Source organism: Lates calcarifer, linkage group LG6 (assembly GCF_001640805.2).
Source record: "Lates calcarifer isolate ASB-BC8 linkage group LG6, TLL_Latcal_v3, whole genome shotgun sequence".
Classification (NCBI taxonomy): Eukaryota; Metazoa; Chordata; class Actinopteri; family Centropomidae; genus Lates; species Lates calcarifer.
Window position 1 is genome coordinate 745,530 of NC_066838.1, and position 19,677 is coordinate 765,206.

Sequence of the window (19,677 nt, forward strand, 5' to 3'; positions counted from 1 at the left end):
AAGTTGGCATCTTGGTCACAGCTCAGTTATCTCTCTTACCGGCCTGTTGATGCTGTCAGTCTTTTAATTCGTCATAACACTGGTAGTTTCAGCTTTAGCTGTGTCTGTTCTCCAGACTAGCATACAGCTCTCACCTGACACCGGAGCGGAGAGAACCAGAGCGACTCACACTGCCTGCATCACACTGTCACTCTGCTCTCTGTTTTCATCAAGTATCTAACTCCTCAGTTAGTTTTGTGGTTTGGTCACTTTAAGACAAGATGTGGTTGTAAAGTTTACAGGCAGCTAACCGCACGTCCAATGACTTTCTGTTGTAAAAATAATTGCATTAGTTCAAATTACGACTGTGGTTCAATTTCGATAAATCATTCAGCCCTACTAGGAATGATACCATTGCATCAGTTAATGTCAGTTGTACTTTCATATAGTCAAGTGAATGTATATGAACGTAATCAAGAGGAGGATGACATGCAACAAACTTCCCCAGCTAGAATCAAATCAGGGATGAGGCACACTCACACACAAAATATTCTGATTCTGAAATGTCACCACGTAGAAACAGGAGCTCTAATCCCAAGTGAATCACTTTAAGACAAAACTGGAAACACTCTTTACCACAAACTACATTCTTGTTGGTTTGTGGTTGTTTGGCTTGTCAAACATGATCTCACATTCATCACCACTTAGACGTATGTGTTAAGTTACAAAACTGAGTGAGCACATACAGTAGGTAAAGAGTGAGATCAACTGATCCTTGCCAACCTACAGCTGGAGCAGAATTCCACTGGACAGTACTTTTGGTCTGGTCACCTCATTGATTCCAGACAACAATCTTTACTTAAGTCCACAATACATAACTTCTGTTGACAGGCCAAGGTGTTTGCACTCTGTCAATAGCAATGGCAGTGTTTCCCCACCCAACGCCTTGCAGTTGCACAACTACACTCAGTTAGCTGCCGTGCAACATAAAAATTATACAGAAAAAACTATCTTCCGTTGAAGTATCATTTTTTACTTTACTTAAGCTTACACGCTACAGCCTGAATCGTCTTACTGCCGTTCAGCTGTGACGGGGGTGTAAATAACAGTCCTGTTTAACAGCTTCACACCCTCAGGCTCTTGAACATGTTACAACACCATGCTGTCACTACTATAGGCAAAGGAATGGCGCAGTTTCTAAGGCCCAGCTAAAACCGCCTGAATATAGTTGTCCAGTTTTGTTCAAAATGTAGCAGTTTTTAGTTTCTAACTTATAATTGTCCTAATTATTTTTCAACTGTGCACCTTTTCTGTGACAGCAGCCACATTCCAGGCTGAAGGTGAATAAGTCATGAAGAACCCTCACCTGAGGTTTGCCAGATGGCTCGATAACACCAGTGTTTTAAACTAAGTGCAACAAGGGAAAGATATTTGGACTCATCTCAGCTCTCGAAGCTTCGAAGTAATCCAGGTTGTACAAGTGAATCCATGAAATAGTTCTGAATTGATGAAGTGAGACATAAGGACAAGTTTATAAGTACTAGGGGTTGAAGTGAGGAAACATGCTTAAGTGTACAACTGTTGACATAGTGAATCACACTGTTAAAATTGTTGTTTTATTGGCAACGGCAATATAACCAACTTACATTTATTAATAAATTAATTTAACGTTGTTGTCCAAGTCGTTTAAGGCACAAATCTTGCAAAACACTACAAACACACTACAAAATAAATCATTGGAGTCCATTACTCAATTCGACATGTTTATATTTTACCAAGCTGGTCTTTAGCTCAGTCTACCGATTCCTCATACATCTAACTACACAAATGTAAAGTAGAGGGTCGTTAGTTCACTGGAATAGCAAAAGAATGCTTTTTGAAGTCTACCTTTGGTTATCATGAAGTGGTAGACTCATGATACCCGGATATACATGTGAACACAAACCTGTTCGAGCCAAGTCATCATAGCACTTTCTGACAGGTATGCTACTCTACGTGTTTGTCGACAAAAAGAACACAATCCAAAAGTAACGTAAGACACTTTTATCCACGTATCACGGACTGCTGTTCTCACGTGGAATTTAAATCTGAATAATTGGTTCAATCTACGTAGACTCACTCAGCCAAATAAATGATAGTGAACAGCCGCGGCTGTGTGAGCGGTCTAGTACTCACTCCATCTGTTCTTCTTTAACGGTCCTTTTCTTCTCCGCGTTACCGCTTCACTCATTGCTGCTTAACTTTACTAACGCACTGTAGTCCTCTCGGCTGTTTTTGAAAACTCAGTAACACAACAACGACACTTCATCGTCTCCATTCTGGAACAGAAATTCCATCCTGGCTCACGTTCGCCACCCGTCCGCGTGCCTCTGAGGCTGAAGCAATTCTGCTATGACTGTGAGCGAACCAGAGCGGTGTTCTCCTGTGCTGCGTTCAAGTGATAATGTATTTCCTACCGTTGTACGCTGTAGTAGGAACCTGGTTTACTGCCAGTGAACAGAGGCAGGTCAGTCTCTCTCTCTCTCACACACACAAACACACAAGTTAAAACCAATTAGGCAGGCACAACAAGAACACCACACACCACACAACACACTCAACACTCCCAATCAGCTCTCCAGTCCTGGAAGTTGACTTAAGCTCATCCAAAAAAGCTCAGCTTCAACAGGACATCAGCAGTACCCCTGAAACAACAAACCGACGTGATAGCTTTTGATTTCCAAGAAACCTGGTAAATGTCAGAGAGCTGAATCAGACTTTCACTTTAACAAGACTGTTAAGACAGGTTGGGATTTCAGGACAATGTTGTTTACTTTAAGTTTTTAAATTGAGAAATGTTATTCAGCTACAAGAGCCCTCAAGAACAAAATAAAGTTTACATCTGTAAAGTAGCTTTCCAAACCCTGGTCACATCAGAGGGCTGATAGCTAGTATATCTAACTCTCATGTGTTCACTACAGCACTAGTTGGAAGCAATGAATTCTTGACTTAAAGGGGCAGTACAGATATGTATTATTGCAACTTAGATGAAATTGGGGAACTTTGTGGGGAGGTTTTTTCCAAATCTGGGTCATGGAAAACTTGTTTGTCCTTCAAAGATTGGTGAGGCTAGGAGCAATACTTTTAAAGATATTAATGCCCAAACATGGCCTGCTAAATAAAGTGTTTTTGAGGTATAAAAATTAAATAATATCAGGGGCTGAAAAAAATATGAAAACATAGGATTTGGACAGGCCTTGGTTTTGGGACCTATTCTTGAGATAGACGTGGTTTGAACAAAATCTGAGATGCTGCTGCAACCACCTTATCTTATTTGATATCGGAATAACCAACATTTTTAAAGGACATTACCAATGTATTCTTTTATTCTCTTATTCGCTAATCCCTCCTGTTTTTGGTCCATGACGAAATTTACCCCAGGAGTCAGGACCAGAGAAAAAAGACTGGGAACATCATACAGACTCTGTCTGTTCTTAACTGTGAGGTAAGATTTCGCCTATTTGTCTTAAATGAAATATATCAAACAGTTTTTATGACCCTCTCTCCAAGACATTTGGTCTATACAACTAAATAGTTTTGTGTAATATGTGTTAGAAAACCTATTACTGTGTTATGTTATCTGGCAATGTTTTTCCATCCCAAGATGAGTTGCATCCTCACACAAGGTGTGTCGAGGTTGTCCCCAACATGCACCAAAATGTAGGAGTTTGACACTTGAGACTGTGTTCTGCATTCTGCAAGAAGTTAGGGTAACCCACAAAAACACTTGGTTAGGGAAAGATCTTGGTTCTAGTAAAACCTTGAAGAAAGCAAATCCTGTCTGATATCTCAAGTCACTTTTTACTTAAATGTTTAAATGAGACCACCATCTTCCCCTAGCTTTAACCAAACACCAAGTGGCTTAAATATTGTCATAAACATCATGTGTTACAAGCAGAAACACATGAATTAGGTTGTCAGTGAACGTTTTGAATATTTTGCCACTGTACTTACACGTTCATATAACATGTTTTCACATTACATTGTTGCATTATTGTCCTTTTAAAGGGTCTTTGCTGTTGCAAATTTGTAATTTATAAATGTAATTTATAGCACTAGTTGGCATTTACCACATGAGCTGTTAGGGAACTCATTGTTCCAATACATGTGACTTCCATGACATCAGTTACAGCAAATGGTGATAGAGGTTTAGATTTGGCAAAAAAAAAAAAAAAAAAAAAAAAAAAAAAAGGCTCTGCTCAGCAACAAGGATTCTGTTGGAGAATTAAGCCCCCTAAATTTTCCCTTTGTGTCCATTTAGAATGCCACACTCTTCAAACAAAAGAACTGGCACGTTCAACTCATATGTCAAGACCCACAAGGCATAGCAAAAAAGTTTTCAGCACTTTAGCAGAAAAAAATGTTTTTTAGTCCTTTCCTCAGCTTTTTTTCAGTATGCCACACTTTGCAATGTCCACTTAATGTTCATGGTACTGTGTAACATACCTGTCATCTTCATCTGGTCCTGTGTACTGTGTAGCTGTGAGACACCATCGTCATCTGGCTCTAAGATTAAAATGCAAACAAAAAATGAAGAGCTAAAAGTCTCAAAGATCTGCATTAAAAACTGTGACCATAGGATAACTTCATGATTTTTGAACCTGAGCCCTATTTTCCTGTAAGTCTGACAACATTATGGTGATGACTCTCACTGAGATAGACCCTTTTTGTCAGTGGAGACTAGTATCACAAAGCTGTTTCTGGTTAAATGAAAAGGATCTTACTCTTTAATAAAAGGGTCTGTCTCTGTAGAAATCCTATCATAATGTTGTCAGACACAGAGAATGTCTTTGACCATTGTCATCACCTTAACATCATAAGAGAAGCTGACTGACAAATAATTATGAAAGTATATTGTTTACCCTTTCTTGATGTCTCTCTGACCGATGAAAAAGACAACAACCCTCTCCGCCGTGTAAATCCACCATCTTCTGCACTGTTGTGCCTTTCTGCAGAATATTCACATCGACATGCACTAATGAAAGAGCTGTTAGTAGATAAAAGGCTAATAAAGATGCAAGTATTGTCCTTAATTAAACTGAGACATTTTATATCTCTGTGAACGTGTGTAACATGATCCACTGAACTTTTAATACGGAGAGATGAGAAGCTGAAACTCCTCCTCGTGTTTTGAGACAGTTGCTGCTGCTCCACATTCTGAGAGAAAAGGGAATAAAGATACATTTACATGAATGTAAGAAGTAAATTAGATAAATCAGTTGGTTGGCTGGAAAGAAATATTTGTCTAATTTTATGCCTCACTTGATGTTGGTCCCCAACATCAGCTTTAAACACAGGATTTTCATAGTTAGATCGTCATAAAATTTGCTGTGGATGGTCACGTTTGACAGAGAACTCCTTGACCTTTTAGACTTTTCACCTTTATATGCAGCAAGTCCTCAAAACTCAATGACACAATTTGTAAATGGCCTTTAGAATGACAAATCAATGGCAGAACAACATGAAAAAGGAATTAGGTTAGGTTCAGGCACAAAAACAATTTGCTTTGAAAGTACAGTGTTCAATGATTTGAAATAAGCTTGGTTAAGGTCAGAGATTCATCATGGTGTTGGTTAAAAATCACTTCATTGAGGTTAGGCGACCTTCTCCATTGTGGTTACAATAATAGAAATGTGGTAACTCACTGTGGCACTCGTGTTGTACTTTTCATACCGACCACTCAAAGCACTTTACACTAGAGGTCAAAGTCAGCCATTCACACACACATTCATACAGCACTTGCTATGTGCTTTAACACATACATTCACACACTGATGTTTGGGGTTCAGCATTTTGCTTAAGGATTATTTTGGCACATGGACTGGCAGAGCTGGGGATTGAACCACTGACCTTCTGATTAGTGGGCAACCTGCTCTACCTCCTGGGCCCAAGGTTAAAGTTATGGAACTGGTAATTACAACCGGAAGTAGTCATTACGGTCAACATAGCTCCTAGCAACCAGTGGCAGAGCTGAGTGCACTGCAGGTGAGTAGCACTCCAGTCAGCAAGTGAGGAATACCATCTTGCATTTATTCATTTATACTTATATATGTTGCTTGCTGTCTTCCCCGATTGCAAAGTAGCTTGCCTGCCCCTTGCTGAATTTTTACGTTAAGAATAAAACATAAAACAAAAAAATTGAACCCCATGAGATGGAAACATCTACATTCTGTAAAAAAACTCTCTCTCACTTCCCTCTTGTTTGGAAAGAATCACTGTTCCAAGTGAACGAGTTCAAGTCTCTCCGAGGCTTGTTGACAAGTGAGGGTAAGGTGTATTGACACTTTGTATAAACACTCTCAATTTACTAGTTGATCAGTGTTCCAACTGTTGCCTATGGTATTGGGTTTTGAGTAATGACTAAAAGAATTAGAGTGTGGACATTTTCCTTCACAGTCTAAGTACAGACATCTGACAGGAACTTAAAGTAGAATTGTATCACCCTCCCATTGAAACAGGCCAGTTGAGATGGTTTGGGCATTGAAAAAAAAAACACTGAAGCCAATCTTATTTGTTGTAGTGTACCGCCCTCCTGGCCCATACTCTGACCTCTTATCTGAATTTTCAGAGTTCCTGTCAAGTTTGGTTCTTAAAACAGAGAAAGTTATTATAGTAGGTGAATTCAATATTCATGTGGATGCCAACAATGACAGCCTTAGCACCACATTTTCCTGATTACTCGACTGTCTTGGCTTCTCTCAGTGTGTTAATAAACCCACTCACTGTCTCAGTCACTCTCTTGATCTTGTTTTAGCCTATGGTACTGATATTGAACATGTAACAGTCTTCCCACAGAATCCCCTTCTATCAGACCACTTTTTAATCACTTTTGAATTCATATTGCTGGATTATGTACAAACAGGTAAAAATGTTCTAACTAGAAACATTTCTGATAATACAGTAGCTAAATTTAAGGAAATGATTCCAGCTAACCTAGGTCCCCTGCCTCATCTTAATTTAGCATAAGTTACTCCCTCCCAGCTTGATCATCTTGTGAACAGTGTTGCAGACTCACTGCATACTACTCTAGACTCCATCACCCCCTTAAAAATGAGAACAATAAAGAGAAAGAGGCTACCTCCATGGTTCAACTCCCAAACCCGTTCACTGAAACAAACAGCACGTAGGTTTGAAAGAGTGTGGCGTTCCACCAAACTGGAAGAATCCCACTTAGCCTGGCAGGATAGTGTCAAAAGATATAAGAAGGCCCTCTGTAATGCAAGAGACGCCTATTACTCATCATTAATAGAGGATAATAAGAACAACTCCAGGTTTCTTTTCAGCACTGTAGCCAGGCTGACAGAGAGTCACAGCTCTATAGATCCACACATCCCTATAACCCTCAGCAGCAATGATTCTGTGAACTTTTTTAATGATAAAATTTCTACTATTAGAGATAAAATCAATCACATCCTGCCTTCAATCAGCACTGATTTATGTCAAAACACAGGATCCATAGATTCAACTGCAAAACCTAACCTTGACTCTTTTTCTCCCATCAACCTCCCTCAGCTCACATCAATTATTTCAGCATCTACACCTTCATCATGTCTCTTAGACCCCATCCCAACTAGGCTGCTTAAGGAAGCTCTGCCCTTAATTTGCAGTCCTGTATTAGATATGTTAAATCCGTCCTTGGTAACAGGTTATGTGCTGCAGTCATATAAAACAGCTGTAATCAAACCTCTTCTGAAAAAGCCCACTCTAGATCCAGATGCATTAGCCAACTACAAACCTATATCTAACCTCCCCTTTCTTTCCAAAATCCTAGAGAAAGCAGTTGCAAAACAGTTGTGTGACTTTCTACAGGACTCGTAAAAGTTACAAATGATCTCCTAATTAAATCAGACAACAGACTTGTTTCTGTACTTGTCTTGTTAGATCTCAGTGCTGCTTTTGATACAATTGACCATCACATCCTTTTACAGAGACTGGAGCATTTTATTGGTATTAAAGGAACTGCACTAAACTGGTTTAAGTCCTCTCTATCTGATAGGCTTCAGTTTGTACATGCTAACAACAGTTAGCCAAACTCCAGGTTTGTCTCAGGGACATTAAAACTTGGATGATAAGCAATTTTTTACTGTTGAACTCAGATAAAACTGAAGTCATTGTACTTGGTCCTGAACACATCAGAAATACATTTTCTAATGATGTAGTTCCATTAGACAGCATTGCCCTGCCTCCAGCTCCACTGTAAAGAATCTGGGAGTCATCTTTGATCAGGATATGTCCTTTAACTCACACATAAAACTAACTTCGAGGACTGCCTTCTTTCACCTGCGTAATGTCACCAAAATGAGACATTTTCTGTCTCAAAAAGATGCAGAAAAACTAGTCCATGCATTTGTTACTTCCAGGCTGGACTGCTGTAATTCATTATAATCAGGCTCCCCAACAAGTCTCTAAAGACTCTGCAGCTGATCCAAAATGCTGCAGCACGATTACTGACAGGAACTAGGAAAAGAGACCATATTTCTCCTGTGTTAGCCTCTCTACATTGGCTCCCAGTCAAATCCAGAGTAGAATTCAAAATCCTCCTCCTCACTTACAAAGACCTTAATGGTCAGGCTCCATCTTACCTTAAAGAACTCATAGTCCCCTACAATCCCACTAGAACTCTGTGCTCCCAGAATGCTGGTTTACTGGTGGTTCCCAGAGTTTCTAAGAGTAGAATGGGAGGCAGAGCCTTCAGTTATCAGGCTCCTCTACTGTGGAACCTTCTCCCAGTTTGGGTCCAGGAGGCAGACACCCTCTGTACCTTTAAGAGTCGGCTTAAAACTTTCCTCTTTGATAAAGCTTATAGTTAGGGTTGGCTCAGGCTTGAACCATCCCTTAGTTATGCTGCTATAGGCCTAGACTGCCGGGAGATCTCCCATGATGCACTGAGCTTCTCTCTCTCTCTCTCTCTCTCTCTCTCTCTCTCTCTCTCTCTCTCTCTCTCTCCCCATCAGTATGGATTCATATCCCATATTACATGTTACTAACTCAATATCTTCCCTTTCCTTGCCACTGTCTCCTAGTGCTGCTCATGGTGGGATCTGTTGGGTCTCTCTCTGTAAATACCTATTCAGAGTATGGTCTAGACCTGCTCTATATGAAAAGTGCCTTGAGATGACTTTTGTTGTGATATGGTGTGATATTGATACTATTTAATGTAAACCAATTTATACTACCACAAGGCCAGTGTTGTTGCTGTGGTTTATTGACAGGAGCCAGGATGCCACACTACTGACTAAACCTAATTGTCAGTAGACTGGGGGGAAGTGCAGTACAATGTAGCACCACAGTCACTGTTGGTCAAACATGGAGATTAAAATAAATCTTAACAGTGAGTGGTTAGCACCAAAAATTTAAAAAATGTGCTATTTAATGGTTTCTGAATCAGATTGATAAACCCATTATTACCCACGTGATATTCTTTTGTTTTATCCTTTATGTCATGGTGCATGAGAATAATGACATTTTCTCTGTTCAGCACAAACGGTCAAAATCGTCAACACCTCTAAATATCACTGGTTAATGTGTATATTTTTCTTTGTCTGTTTGTTTAATCTGTACTCAATTTAAAATATACAAACAGTTTTAGGAAGAGTTCCATGTAGGAACTATTTCTTGACAAACAACAGTTTGTCTGTCTAACCAGCACTTCTGTGCAGCATCTTTTAGTGCCTAAACATTTAGTATCAGCTTTACTCATTCAGATCAACTTCTATGAATTTGTCTCCAAAATGGGAAGGGAACAGTCTAGACCTGCTCTATATGCAGTTGCAAAAGCAGCAGTACTCCTGACCACCCAGCATAGACACGATGGTACCAAAACTGACAGCCTCACTGTGACAACCAGACTTTTCACAGTTACAAATTGCTCCAGCATGTAGTTCCCCCTAAAACCACAAAGTCATTTTTACATGACTCCAGCTCTGAACTGCACACACATGAGATTTAAATTGATTTTCATTTTCATCTTACCCTCAGGAAGTAAGCAGATAAGTTTATTTCCCAATATGTTGAACTACTGTGTGAAGAGCCAGTCAAATTTGGGTTTCCCAGTAGTCATATATGTTAGGAAAAAAGACACTGTGTCAGAGAGCATGATGCACACTGCACTCTAACACTGTAATGTGAGACCTCTGGTAAGTGGTGGTTGTGGTGCTTGTCTTTCCTCTGGCTTATCATTCACTTCAAAGAACAGATGGCCTTAGGCAGTTATAGTGACCACTCCCATAAGTACACAATACATGATGTTGTTTGTACATTGACTCCATTACAAGCACACACATTTATGACAAAAGTGCAGTATGTGTATCTAGTTTATCTCCCCAGCTTCAATAAAAAAGGGTATTCTCTGCTGGGTTTCTGCCGACATTTTACCTTCCTTGGGTGGAAATGTTTTTAATGTTATTAATTTAATTGAAATCAAAATAATTTAAATAAGAGTACTTCCTCTTCCACTGATTACCGCTGTGGGGGCCCAGACCTGAAGGGGCCTGAAGACTTCAGATTCAGTCCAGCTTGTATGGTGTTTGTGGTCATTTGATAAATTGCTAATTTGTGTGCGACACTAAAAGTATGGAGGTGGTAGAAGTATGCAGATAATGTTCTTAGGTAAAACTAATAGTACAACAATGTGGTTGTTGGACTCTGTTACAAGTAAGAGCAGTCAAAATCTTACTTTAGTAAAAGTAAATAAGTGTCAATTGCTGAATGTACCTAAAGTAAAAGTGTTCATTATATAGTATAGTGTGTTGTTTGGTAGTTTCAGTTTATTATGCATTTTCTCCAATCTGTATTAGTCAGGAGTCATTTACATTGTGTATGTTAAAATAAGACTAATGTTACTTTGTAAATATATGTTTTAAAGTTATTGTGGGAGTGTCTAGATGCCCTTCATGTAGTTCACTCGGCACCTGTGTGATTCCTTTAATTATCCCACACTCTTCATGCGGCAGAACGCAGGGTCTCTGCAGATAAACACACTGCCACACACCTAGTGGGTCATACATGATGATTGAGAGGGATTATCTCAGAGTCTATATATTGTTCTTTAGGAAAATCCAGAATATTATACGTTTAAATACTAATAGTGCAGTATTTTGGAAAAACTTCCAAACATATAGAAACATCTCTGACAACAACTGAATCTAAAAACATTTTTCCAGTACAGTATTTTAGCTTGACAGACCTCAAATGCCCTTTTCAGTGTGGACAAACTATACACACTTGTATTTCTACACACCCAGTGTTATCAGTGCAGGTGGTACAGATGACCCTGATTAGAACTGACTTGAACTATCAATCAACACTCAAGAAACAACTGAAAGTCACAGCTAACATGTGGGACCAAAATGTTAAAAATGCTTTTTTTAAATCTAAATTTTAGAAATAAAATCGAGAAATCTTGAAACAACAGTTACCACAAAATAACTCCTAACTAACACACAAACACAATGTACAGAAAGTGGAAGAAGTAAGGGTTGATCAGCACTGTGGTCTGAACGTTCTCTCATACTTGTAGTATGTGTTTCAATATCAAACAATCTACCCACAACAAAAATACCCTGATGGAATTCATAAAGTAATCAGACTCTGTGTTTTTGTTTCACTTATACAGTGATGGTATGATGTAAACAGTGAAAGGGAGTAGGACCTCATAAGAGGAATACAATTAAACTGATGTGACAGAACTTGTTTTACGATAAACACAGTTTAGCAGGTAATTTGTCATCAATTGTGGATTTTACAGGATGTGCAGTTTCATTGCTGAGACAGGTGCGTAGGAAGTTGCAAAAGCTGGTGGCTGAGGTTACTAGTATTTTGTGGCCACATTTAATGACTTTACACATGATTACCTACAAGTAAATAAAATTTACATCTTCTCCTCAGAATCAACATCAAAATGGTGTGCACTTGTAATTCTTACCACAGGAAGTAAAAGTGAAGTTGTCAAGATCAAAGTTCTCTATTCCTCCTGTCATGTGATGTTCACAGGAAATGTCAGTTTCTCAAATGTTTTTCCAGTAATGTCTTTACAATTCACTGTGCAATTTTTGTTCTGGTTTCCTAATTGCTGCTGACTGTTATATTGCAACTTTCTGATACTGAATTCAGTTAATCTTTTGTGAAGTCGGCGTGAAAGTATGAGATTCATCATAGATAAGCATATTCAGTCAAGTGTTGCAGCCTTGAGTTTAAAACACAGAGAGCATGGAACACACTCACCACCTGTGCTTGCTGTGACTTCTTGTCCATTTGTCTTGGCTGAGCAGACGAGAGAAATGTATTTATCCACTGGATCCACTGTTATTGCACTGACTTGAGCATAACATTGATTTATTTCTTTATCAACAAATACAAGCTAAAAATGCTGTCCTTCCTAGCATATGCAGTCACAGCATGTAGCTGTTTAGTAGGTAGCGTTGAAGCAGCAAGTGCACACGTATGAGGAAGCTCTTGTTGAAATGTGTGGTTGATGGACTTCAGTCTCAGGCAGGGATTTCCTCTTTCAGTGTTAAACCAAAGTACAGTGACACAGATGACGCAGTGTGGGTGTGTATGTGTGAAACCTGTTCATCTGCTTTTGAAACCAGTTAATCCATGAACTACTTGGAACTGGATAACGATTAACATTGTATATTCACTCTACAGTCCTTGCGACCAGATACTGGTGAAGGTGTGAAACCATGCTTGATGCTACGTGCTAACTTTGCTCATTTGTTAATAATTAATAATACGTGTATGTTAATATATATGTTAACTAATATATATATATATATATATATATATATATATATATATATATATATATATATATATATATATACCAGAAGGAAAATAATTTCTACTGTGGCGGTTACAGCAAAATCACTTTATCTTAGCTAAACCTTTACACACAGTACTTGAATGAGCATAAAAAACAGTGAGTGACTGAATAAGCAGGTACATATATGATTATTTATTCCAGATGTAAATTTTGCTAATCTCAAACTGCAGTGAAGTGTAAGGTTTCTGTCAGTGCATACGTGCATACTTCTCATTGCAGTTTCGAAAAGTTCATCAAGTTCATCATGCATCAAGCTAGTACCATAATTTATAATCCTGTGAACAGATGCTGGAGATTTGAACCCAAATGTAGGCTGAGACAGGAACACAAGGTAAAACTAATGCTGTTGTAATGGTACAGAGGAATACAACAGGGGCAGGCAAACACAGGTAGGAAAAACACAGAAGACAGGCAGGATTGGCCAGCTGACACGTATACACAACTAATTATAATGTGGACACTGAGGCATAAGACAACAAGGGAGCATGGGTCTATATTGCATGAAGGTAATCATCACAAGGTAGCAGGATGGACGCATGAGTCACAGCTGTGCAGAGTCTGATACAGGTGAAAAGTGGTTGAAAGGCAGGAAGTGAAAAATAAAAGAAAGACATAGCTGTGAGCTGAAATACAGCAACACGCTCAATTCTTGGCATATGGAAAGATATGGGGCAAAAAAAAGGAACTCAAAAGTTTGACTGTGGGTGGAGGCTTCACACATCACTTAAATATATAATATTCAATATTTCAGCTGGGTGTTCTAATGTTATAGGAAAAAAATGTTGTCTTCCAGACAACACTGCTACAGTTCTGAAAAAGTTGCTTAGCAAAAACATGTATGGCTGATTTTATTCAAGTTAGAATCCCTCCCACTCCTCTCTCTCTCTCTCTCTCTCTCTCTCTCACTCTATCTCTTCCTGTGTGTGTGTATGTGTGTGTGTGTGTGTGTGTGTGTATGTGTGTGTTATTACCTGGCTCGGTGTGGCTTCCTGGTTCCTGTTACCACTGATTCTCTTGAATGCCTGTGAATCATCAGCCAAGCAACTCACCAAACAACTGCAGCATTTAAGCTCATCCCTGTAGTCTGTGCTAGATCATTCAGTCACTGTGGTACATATGTTACAGTCATTCTTATAGTATCTGTCAGTTTGCTTGTTTGTTTGTCACCAACCAGTCAAGTTGCAGGAAATAAGGTCAGAATCTCTTTCTCTGTTCTCAAGTTATGACATTGAATAAAATGTTTTTGCAGAGCATTATGATGTGAAGCTGACCTTTTGGATATAAAAGGTGGGTATAAAAATCATTTTATCCAATAAGATATTTGTATGGAATATAGTCATAATTAGAACATACAGGAGCATACAAAAACCTGCTTTGTGAGGTCACAGTGACCTTGACTTTTGACCACCAAAAATGTAATCAGTTCACCCTTGAGGAAATTCCCTTAAGATGCTCTGGAAATATCATGTTACATGACAATTAAACATATGGAGGGATAGACAACCAGCAAAAATGGTGCAGAGGCATTGAAAAACTGCTAAAAGTAAATCATCAGTTTTAAACTGCTCTAGATTAAATCTGTTCCTCTGTGACATCCTGATACAGCTCTCTGATTTATCTTTATGTCCCTTATTATGAGGTCACACTGATCTATTTATATCTTTCCATCAGGTGACTGTAGCTGTACGTTGTCCTGCTCTACAATTTTTAAATTCATTTAAGGCATATCTTTATTCCCCATGAAGAAAAGCTCTTTGGGCAGGTGTTGGGATAAGCATGTTAGTTCATGCAATCTAAGCTTCTACTTAAAGACATTTAAAGCAACATTATGCAACTATTTTACTTTAAAATAGCTTTACATGGGTTTGAGTGTCCAACAAGAAATGTATAATGCTTTAGTCAAATGCTGACTTGACAAGCAAGGACAGTATAATTGTTGGTTTGTAATGATGATTTTGTGCTTGTTGCCTAAGTGATGGGTTTTGTTTTCTGTACATGATCTGTAAGCTTCTAGGGATGCGTTGCTTTCAGTACCCTTAACCACACGGACCAAACAAAATTCAAAGCACCTTTGCCCTGTAATTACCACTTATGGCCACAGAGGCCACTGTTACAGCTGCTCAGCAAAAGTTATATAGTGTTACTTTAAGGCAGATGGAAGATGTGTAAAGTGATACCAGGCTCCAAACAAATCACATTCAGCTGGTGGTCACAACAAGTACAACAGGTTGTGCTGGAGCAGAAGATGCAAAACACCGTCAGTAAACTACACTATTATTAGACATGGAAGGATGAGGATAAGTGGTATAGATGAATAGTTAACCTTGACACCCAATCATATGAGAAGCATGTGCGGAAGCATTTGGATTTGCCAACATAGATGGATAAATTGCAGATGTTTCCTGAAGCAGTAACATACACTTATCTCTAGTGTGTGTGAAGCAGTGTGAATGAATGGAATATTGTTGATTCCACAGAGTTGTTTAGGATTAGCCTGTGTGGGTTTGCACTCATATCAGTTCAAACAAATTATGTGTTGCGAGTTCCAATTAATTCAAACTTGATTTTCTGTGACCGGTGACTGGTAATCTTCTGATTTCATTATTCCTTTGATATGTTCAATGCCTCCTGTACCAGAGGCAGCAGCAGTAACCAGCTCCATGATGTCGACCAGCTTACAGCAGACATGAAGCACATGAGTGTCACTAATACACAGGTAAAACACAGACACACAGGCATACACCTTAGCTATACTGAATGACCTGACGACACAGCCTACACATGATTTACTTATTGTAAGCCAGTGGTGTGGCTGTCCCTTATACAGTGCATTTGCTCCTCTAAATAAGCGTGTTTGAAGTGTATGTGGGAGACAGACATAATGTTAATGTGTTTTATATTTCTTAAATTGGATTCTGGTTTACAACTGTGGATTTGCTTAAAAACATAGGCTTGTCCAACATTTGTTTACCAAGACGTGGTTATCACATATGTGGACTGATGCAAAATGACTGAGATCTTATATAAAAGCTCTTTTTTATATAAGATTAAACACTCCTCAAATGTGGAGGAAACTGTGTTCATAATGTTACCTGGGGTTCACTCAAGGGCCAAACAGTTTGTGTGCATTCAGACTGAACTCAGCACAACATTAAAACAGCACGAGTGGCTGTGCTTGACTGTGCGTGTTGTACTCATCCAGAAAGTCCAGTTAGAGAAACAGATTAATGTATTTAAAGTCACCAAAACACAGTTCAATGATTTGTTATACTCACATAAAGGATTTTACAACTCAACTATTTTATTGTTTGTGCCAGTGTTCTAAAAACAATTCCAGTAGATATCATTGTCTCTGATATCCATCATGACCAAATGTCCAAAAATCTGCTAAGAAATCATTGAAACCTGCTTGTAGATGCATCCTTTTAAGATCTAATTGGGGGCAGCTGTGGCTCAGGAGGTAGAGTGGGTCGCCCACTAATCAGAAGGTCAGCAGTTCAATCCCCAGCTTCTCCAGTCTGTGCCGAAATATCTTTGGGCAAGATATTGAACCCCACGTTGCCCCTGATGTTTGTAATCAGTGTGTGAATGGTAAAGCGCTTTCAGTGGTTGATATGTCTAGCAAAGCACTGTACAAGAACAAGTCCATTTACCATTTGGAGTAATGTGGAGTAGATGTGGTAATATGGAAACAGTGTGCTCCACTTACCAGTGAACCCCAACCATGATGTGAGAGCTTTAAAGCAGATTTGTCATTGAATTTGCTCAAGTTAAAAGTCATGTAGATTCTGTCCATTTTTCTCTGTTTTCTTTAGCTGGAGTCATCCATAAAACTGTCTGTGTGTCTACAGAGGAGGCCAGAAACACGGAAGAAATATACAAACGGCTGGTAATTGACTAAAGCTAGCAAAGTAGCTGTGGGTGATTTTTATTGACTTAGGTGTACTCTGTGTGTCATGTTGACACAGGTTTGTGTCATGATTGAGCTAAACACTGGACTGAACCCCAAAAAGCAGGGGACACCAGAACTGTGTCAGGGTCCTGACACAGTGGAAACAGTGATCTTTATTGATCCAAGTTAGTTCTTTTTAGAAAGGGGTGGGGGTGGGTTAGAGTCAGCCCGGGTGATGAGGGGAAGTCAGGGCAGCAAGTCAGGTGGTACAGGGCCAGTGCTGGGCCGAGGAGCCGGGGAGAGCGAGGTAGCTTGATGGGAGGCTGGGGAGACTGGCGACAGAAGCCGGGGACCATGAGGAGTTCTGCAGCAGGGGTGGACAACGGTGTGGGTACCAGAAAGGCTGAAGCACAGGGGAACAAAAGCACAGTGCCAGAATCAAAAAAACACTGCCATTAACTCTGATTACTTGATCAGTAAACAAAGCGGCCAGGAGTGTTACCACATGGTAAACTGGGATGATCTGGCAGTTTGTGACTGGAGAGCTGGGGTACATATTCAGACAGTGTTGAGCTGATGGAGAACAGGTGAGACCAGCACAGCATCACACCCCTGCAGAGAAACACACACACACACACACAACCCAAGAGGAGGAGGCCATGACAGGTTTGTTTGAAATTCTGTCACATCTGAGTTAGGAGTTGATTTTTCTGTGCAATTACTTGTATTTTGGTCTCTTGTTGAATCCACTAAATGTGTGTTTGACTGTGTTATGCCTGTCCTTTTTCAATGTAGGTCATAGAGTTAGAAAATCTTCCTCAGGATGTGTCTCGGTCAGCATATACTCAAAGGATTCTAGAGATTGTCAGCAACATCAAGAAACAGAAGGAGGAAATTACAAAGGTGAGATTAAAGGCACTATAATAGCCCAGTCACATCAGCAATCAGTCGGAATTCCGTTCATTTCAGTAATCTCACTGCAGTGGGATTGTGCTTCAACTATGTGCTGTTTATCAGCTGTAACATCACCAGCGCTGTTTTGACTTTCCTTTGCAGATACTGTCAGACACTAAGGACCTCCAGAAAGAGATCAACAACCTGACAGGAAAGCTGGACAGAACCTTCGCTGTGACTGATGAGCTGGTTCTCAAGGTAGCAGAGTTTTTTATATTTTTGTCAGTACTGTTGTTATCTAAAACCTATAGTACACTTAAATGATCTTTGTGACAGGTGCATCAGTGGAGTAGACATGCATGAGGAGGATGAGACACCTGCACACTGTCCTTAGTTGCTCAGTGAAGAAGAATAGTACTTTATTGATCCTTGACAGGAAATTGCTTTGTTACAGCAGCAGCACACCAACCAACACCAAATATAAATTAAAATAAGATTAAAAGGGACAAGTGAAATCAAGAACCAAAGAAAAAGAGCCATACAGAATATACAGAATATTACACAAGATATTGCACATGTGAAAACAAACAAAATATTGCACCATTAATATTACAGAGAGCAGACTGTATGTTTGGTGATTATTGGACATCAATGGACATTGAAAAGCCTGATGGCTGCTGGCACGAAGGATTTTTCCCTGCTGCTCGTATAGCGGGTGAGAATTATTGTCCAGGATGCACTTCAGTTTCCTGAGCATCTTTACCTCAGCCACCTGCTGAACTGAGTCCAACTCAGCCCTGATGGTGAACCTGATGCTTAAAGTTCACACTAGAGTCTAACCATGAAAAGGTAAATTTTTTGGATATATGTATAATGAAAATGATGTTTGTCTATTTATTAGTTGATAGGAATACATTCTTGCCAGTCACTAGCCTTCATCCTGCTTCTTTTAAAAGGTTTAACATATAAGTCAGTTGTATACACTGAAAAGACTGTGTTCCTCCACAATCATTTTATTGAAAAATAAAGATGAACTCTTGCACAAAGAAGTTACTCATCCAATTGCACTAACTACTGTGTGCCATGCGTTTTTTGTGCTCAACCTTGTTTTATTCAGTAGTATTACTGTAGTATGCCTCCTGGTGGCAGCATTAAGCTCCTTGCTGCTGAGCAGCACATCTGTCACAGAGCACCTGTTTGTCATAGGTTTTCCATGGTTTAGATGATTGACCTTTCTTGTTCATTGTAAATAATTGTAAATGTTTGTATGTTGTTTTGTTATTTGACAAATTTTGGTCTGGACTATTTCTTGATTAACAACAGATCTCCTATTGTATGTATTTTATTTTTTAACTTATGAAAGAGATTAGCAATTTCCCTCTGCCCCCCTGTGTTTGAGCTAAGCTAGACCAAACATGTCTTGGACCTGCAGCATCCTTTATTGAACACACAGCAATATAACTGTCAACAGCATTGCTTTATGTGTTTAAGTGTGACAGGTTTCAGAGACTGTCCTTGAGAGATTTTCAGGTCAATTTTACTACATTTTCTACATTTTTCATTGGTATATTAAATTGTCCACAGATTTAGACCGACTGTAACAAAACTGTGCTAACCTGGGGACTAATCTGGCATTTTGATATTCAGCCTTTACTAATGGATGGAGAAGAAAAACAAAAGTTGTCAGACCTCTCCTGTGGAAATGTATAGTCATCATATATATTGCTGTATGAAATGTTTTCTTAATACGTGTTGATTAAAATCAACCTTTTACTTTTTTAAGACAGGAACTGTTACATTAGACAGACATTGGCAGTTCCTTTGTTGTAATGATTATATTTGAACTGAATACGTTGTGTGAATGGCTTTTGAATGTAGTCCCATGATGATCATCCAACACTCCAATCCATTGTTTTGTAGAACATCTGAAATTTCACTTAATCTTTTTGTTACAGGATTCTGGAATGTGTTTATTAATTACTGACTGTGAGGAGACAAATTACACTAAATTAATTATTTGATTAATGGCTGATATCTTTTGTTATTTTAC

General features: G+C 39.1%; 1 protein-coding gene and 1 long non-coding RNA gene across 4 annotated transcripts in view; one reads left to right on the plus strand and one right to left on the minus strand.

The window, feature by feature from the left end:
• The window catches only part of dennd2da (DENN/MADD domain containing 2Da), a 31,200-nt gene extending 18,714 nt beyond the window's left edge, over nucleotides 1-12,486 (minus strand). The window contains exons 1-4 of one of the 3 annotated variants that reach the window (XM_018701596.2): nucleotides 12,244-12,486; nucleotides 5,106-5,175; nucleotides 4,881-4,967; nucleotides 4,465-4,524 (exon numbers count right to left, since the gene is read on the minus strand). In XM_018701596.2, coding sequence (XP_018557112.1) covers nucleotides 4,465-4,524; nucleotides 4,881-4,967; nucleotides 5,106-5,175; nucleotides 12,244-12,270 — 244 coding nt within the window. In that variant the 5' untranslated portion in view covers nucleotides 12,271-12,486. Of the gene's footprint in view, nucleotides 1-2,154; nucleotides 2,598-4,464; nucleotides 4,525-4,880; nucleotides 4,968-5,105; nucleotides 5,176-12,240 lie in introns of those variants that run through there. The other 2 variants (XM_018701595.2, XM_018701597.2) reach the window with 2 other exon arrangements.
• A 4,497-nt stretch (nucleotides 12,487-16,983) lies between these two features.
• LOC108900488 (uncharacterized) lies at nucleotides 16,984-18,160 on the plus strand. Its single transcript, XR_001963732.2, has 3 exons — nucleotides 16,984-17,636; nucleotides 17,790-17,885; nucleotides 17,964-18,160. It is a non-coding gene; the product is annotated as an uncharacterized LOC108900488 (long non-coding RNA).
• Nucleotides 18,161-19,677: the final 1,517 nt, after the last annotated feature.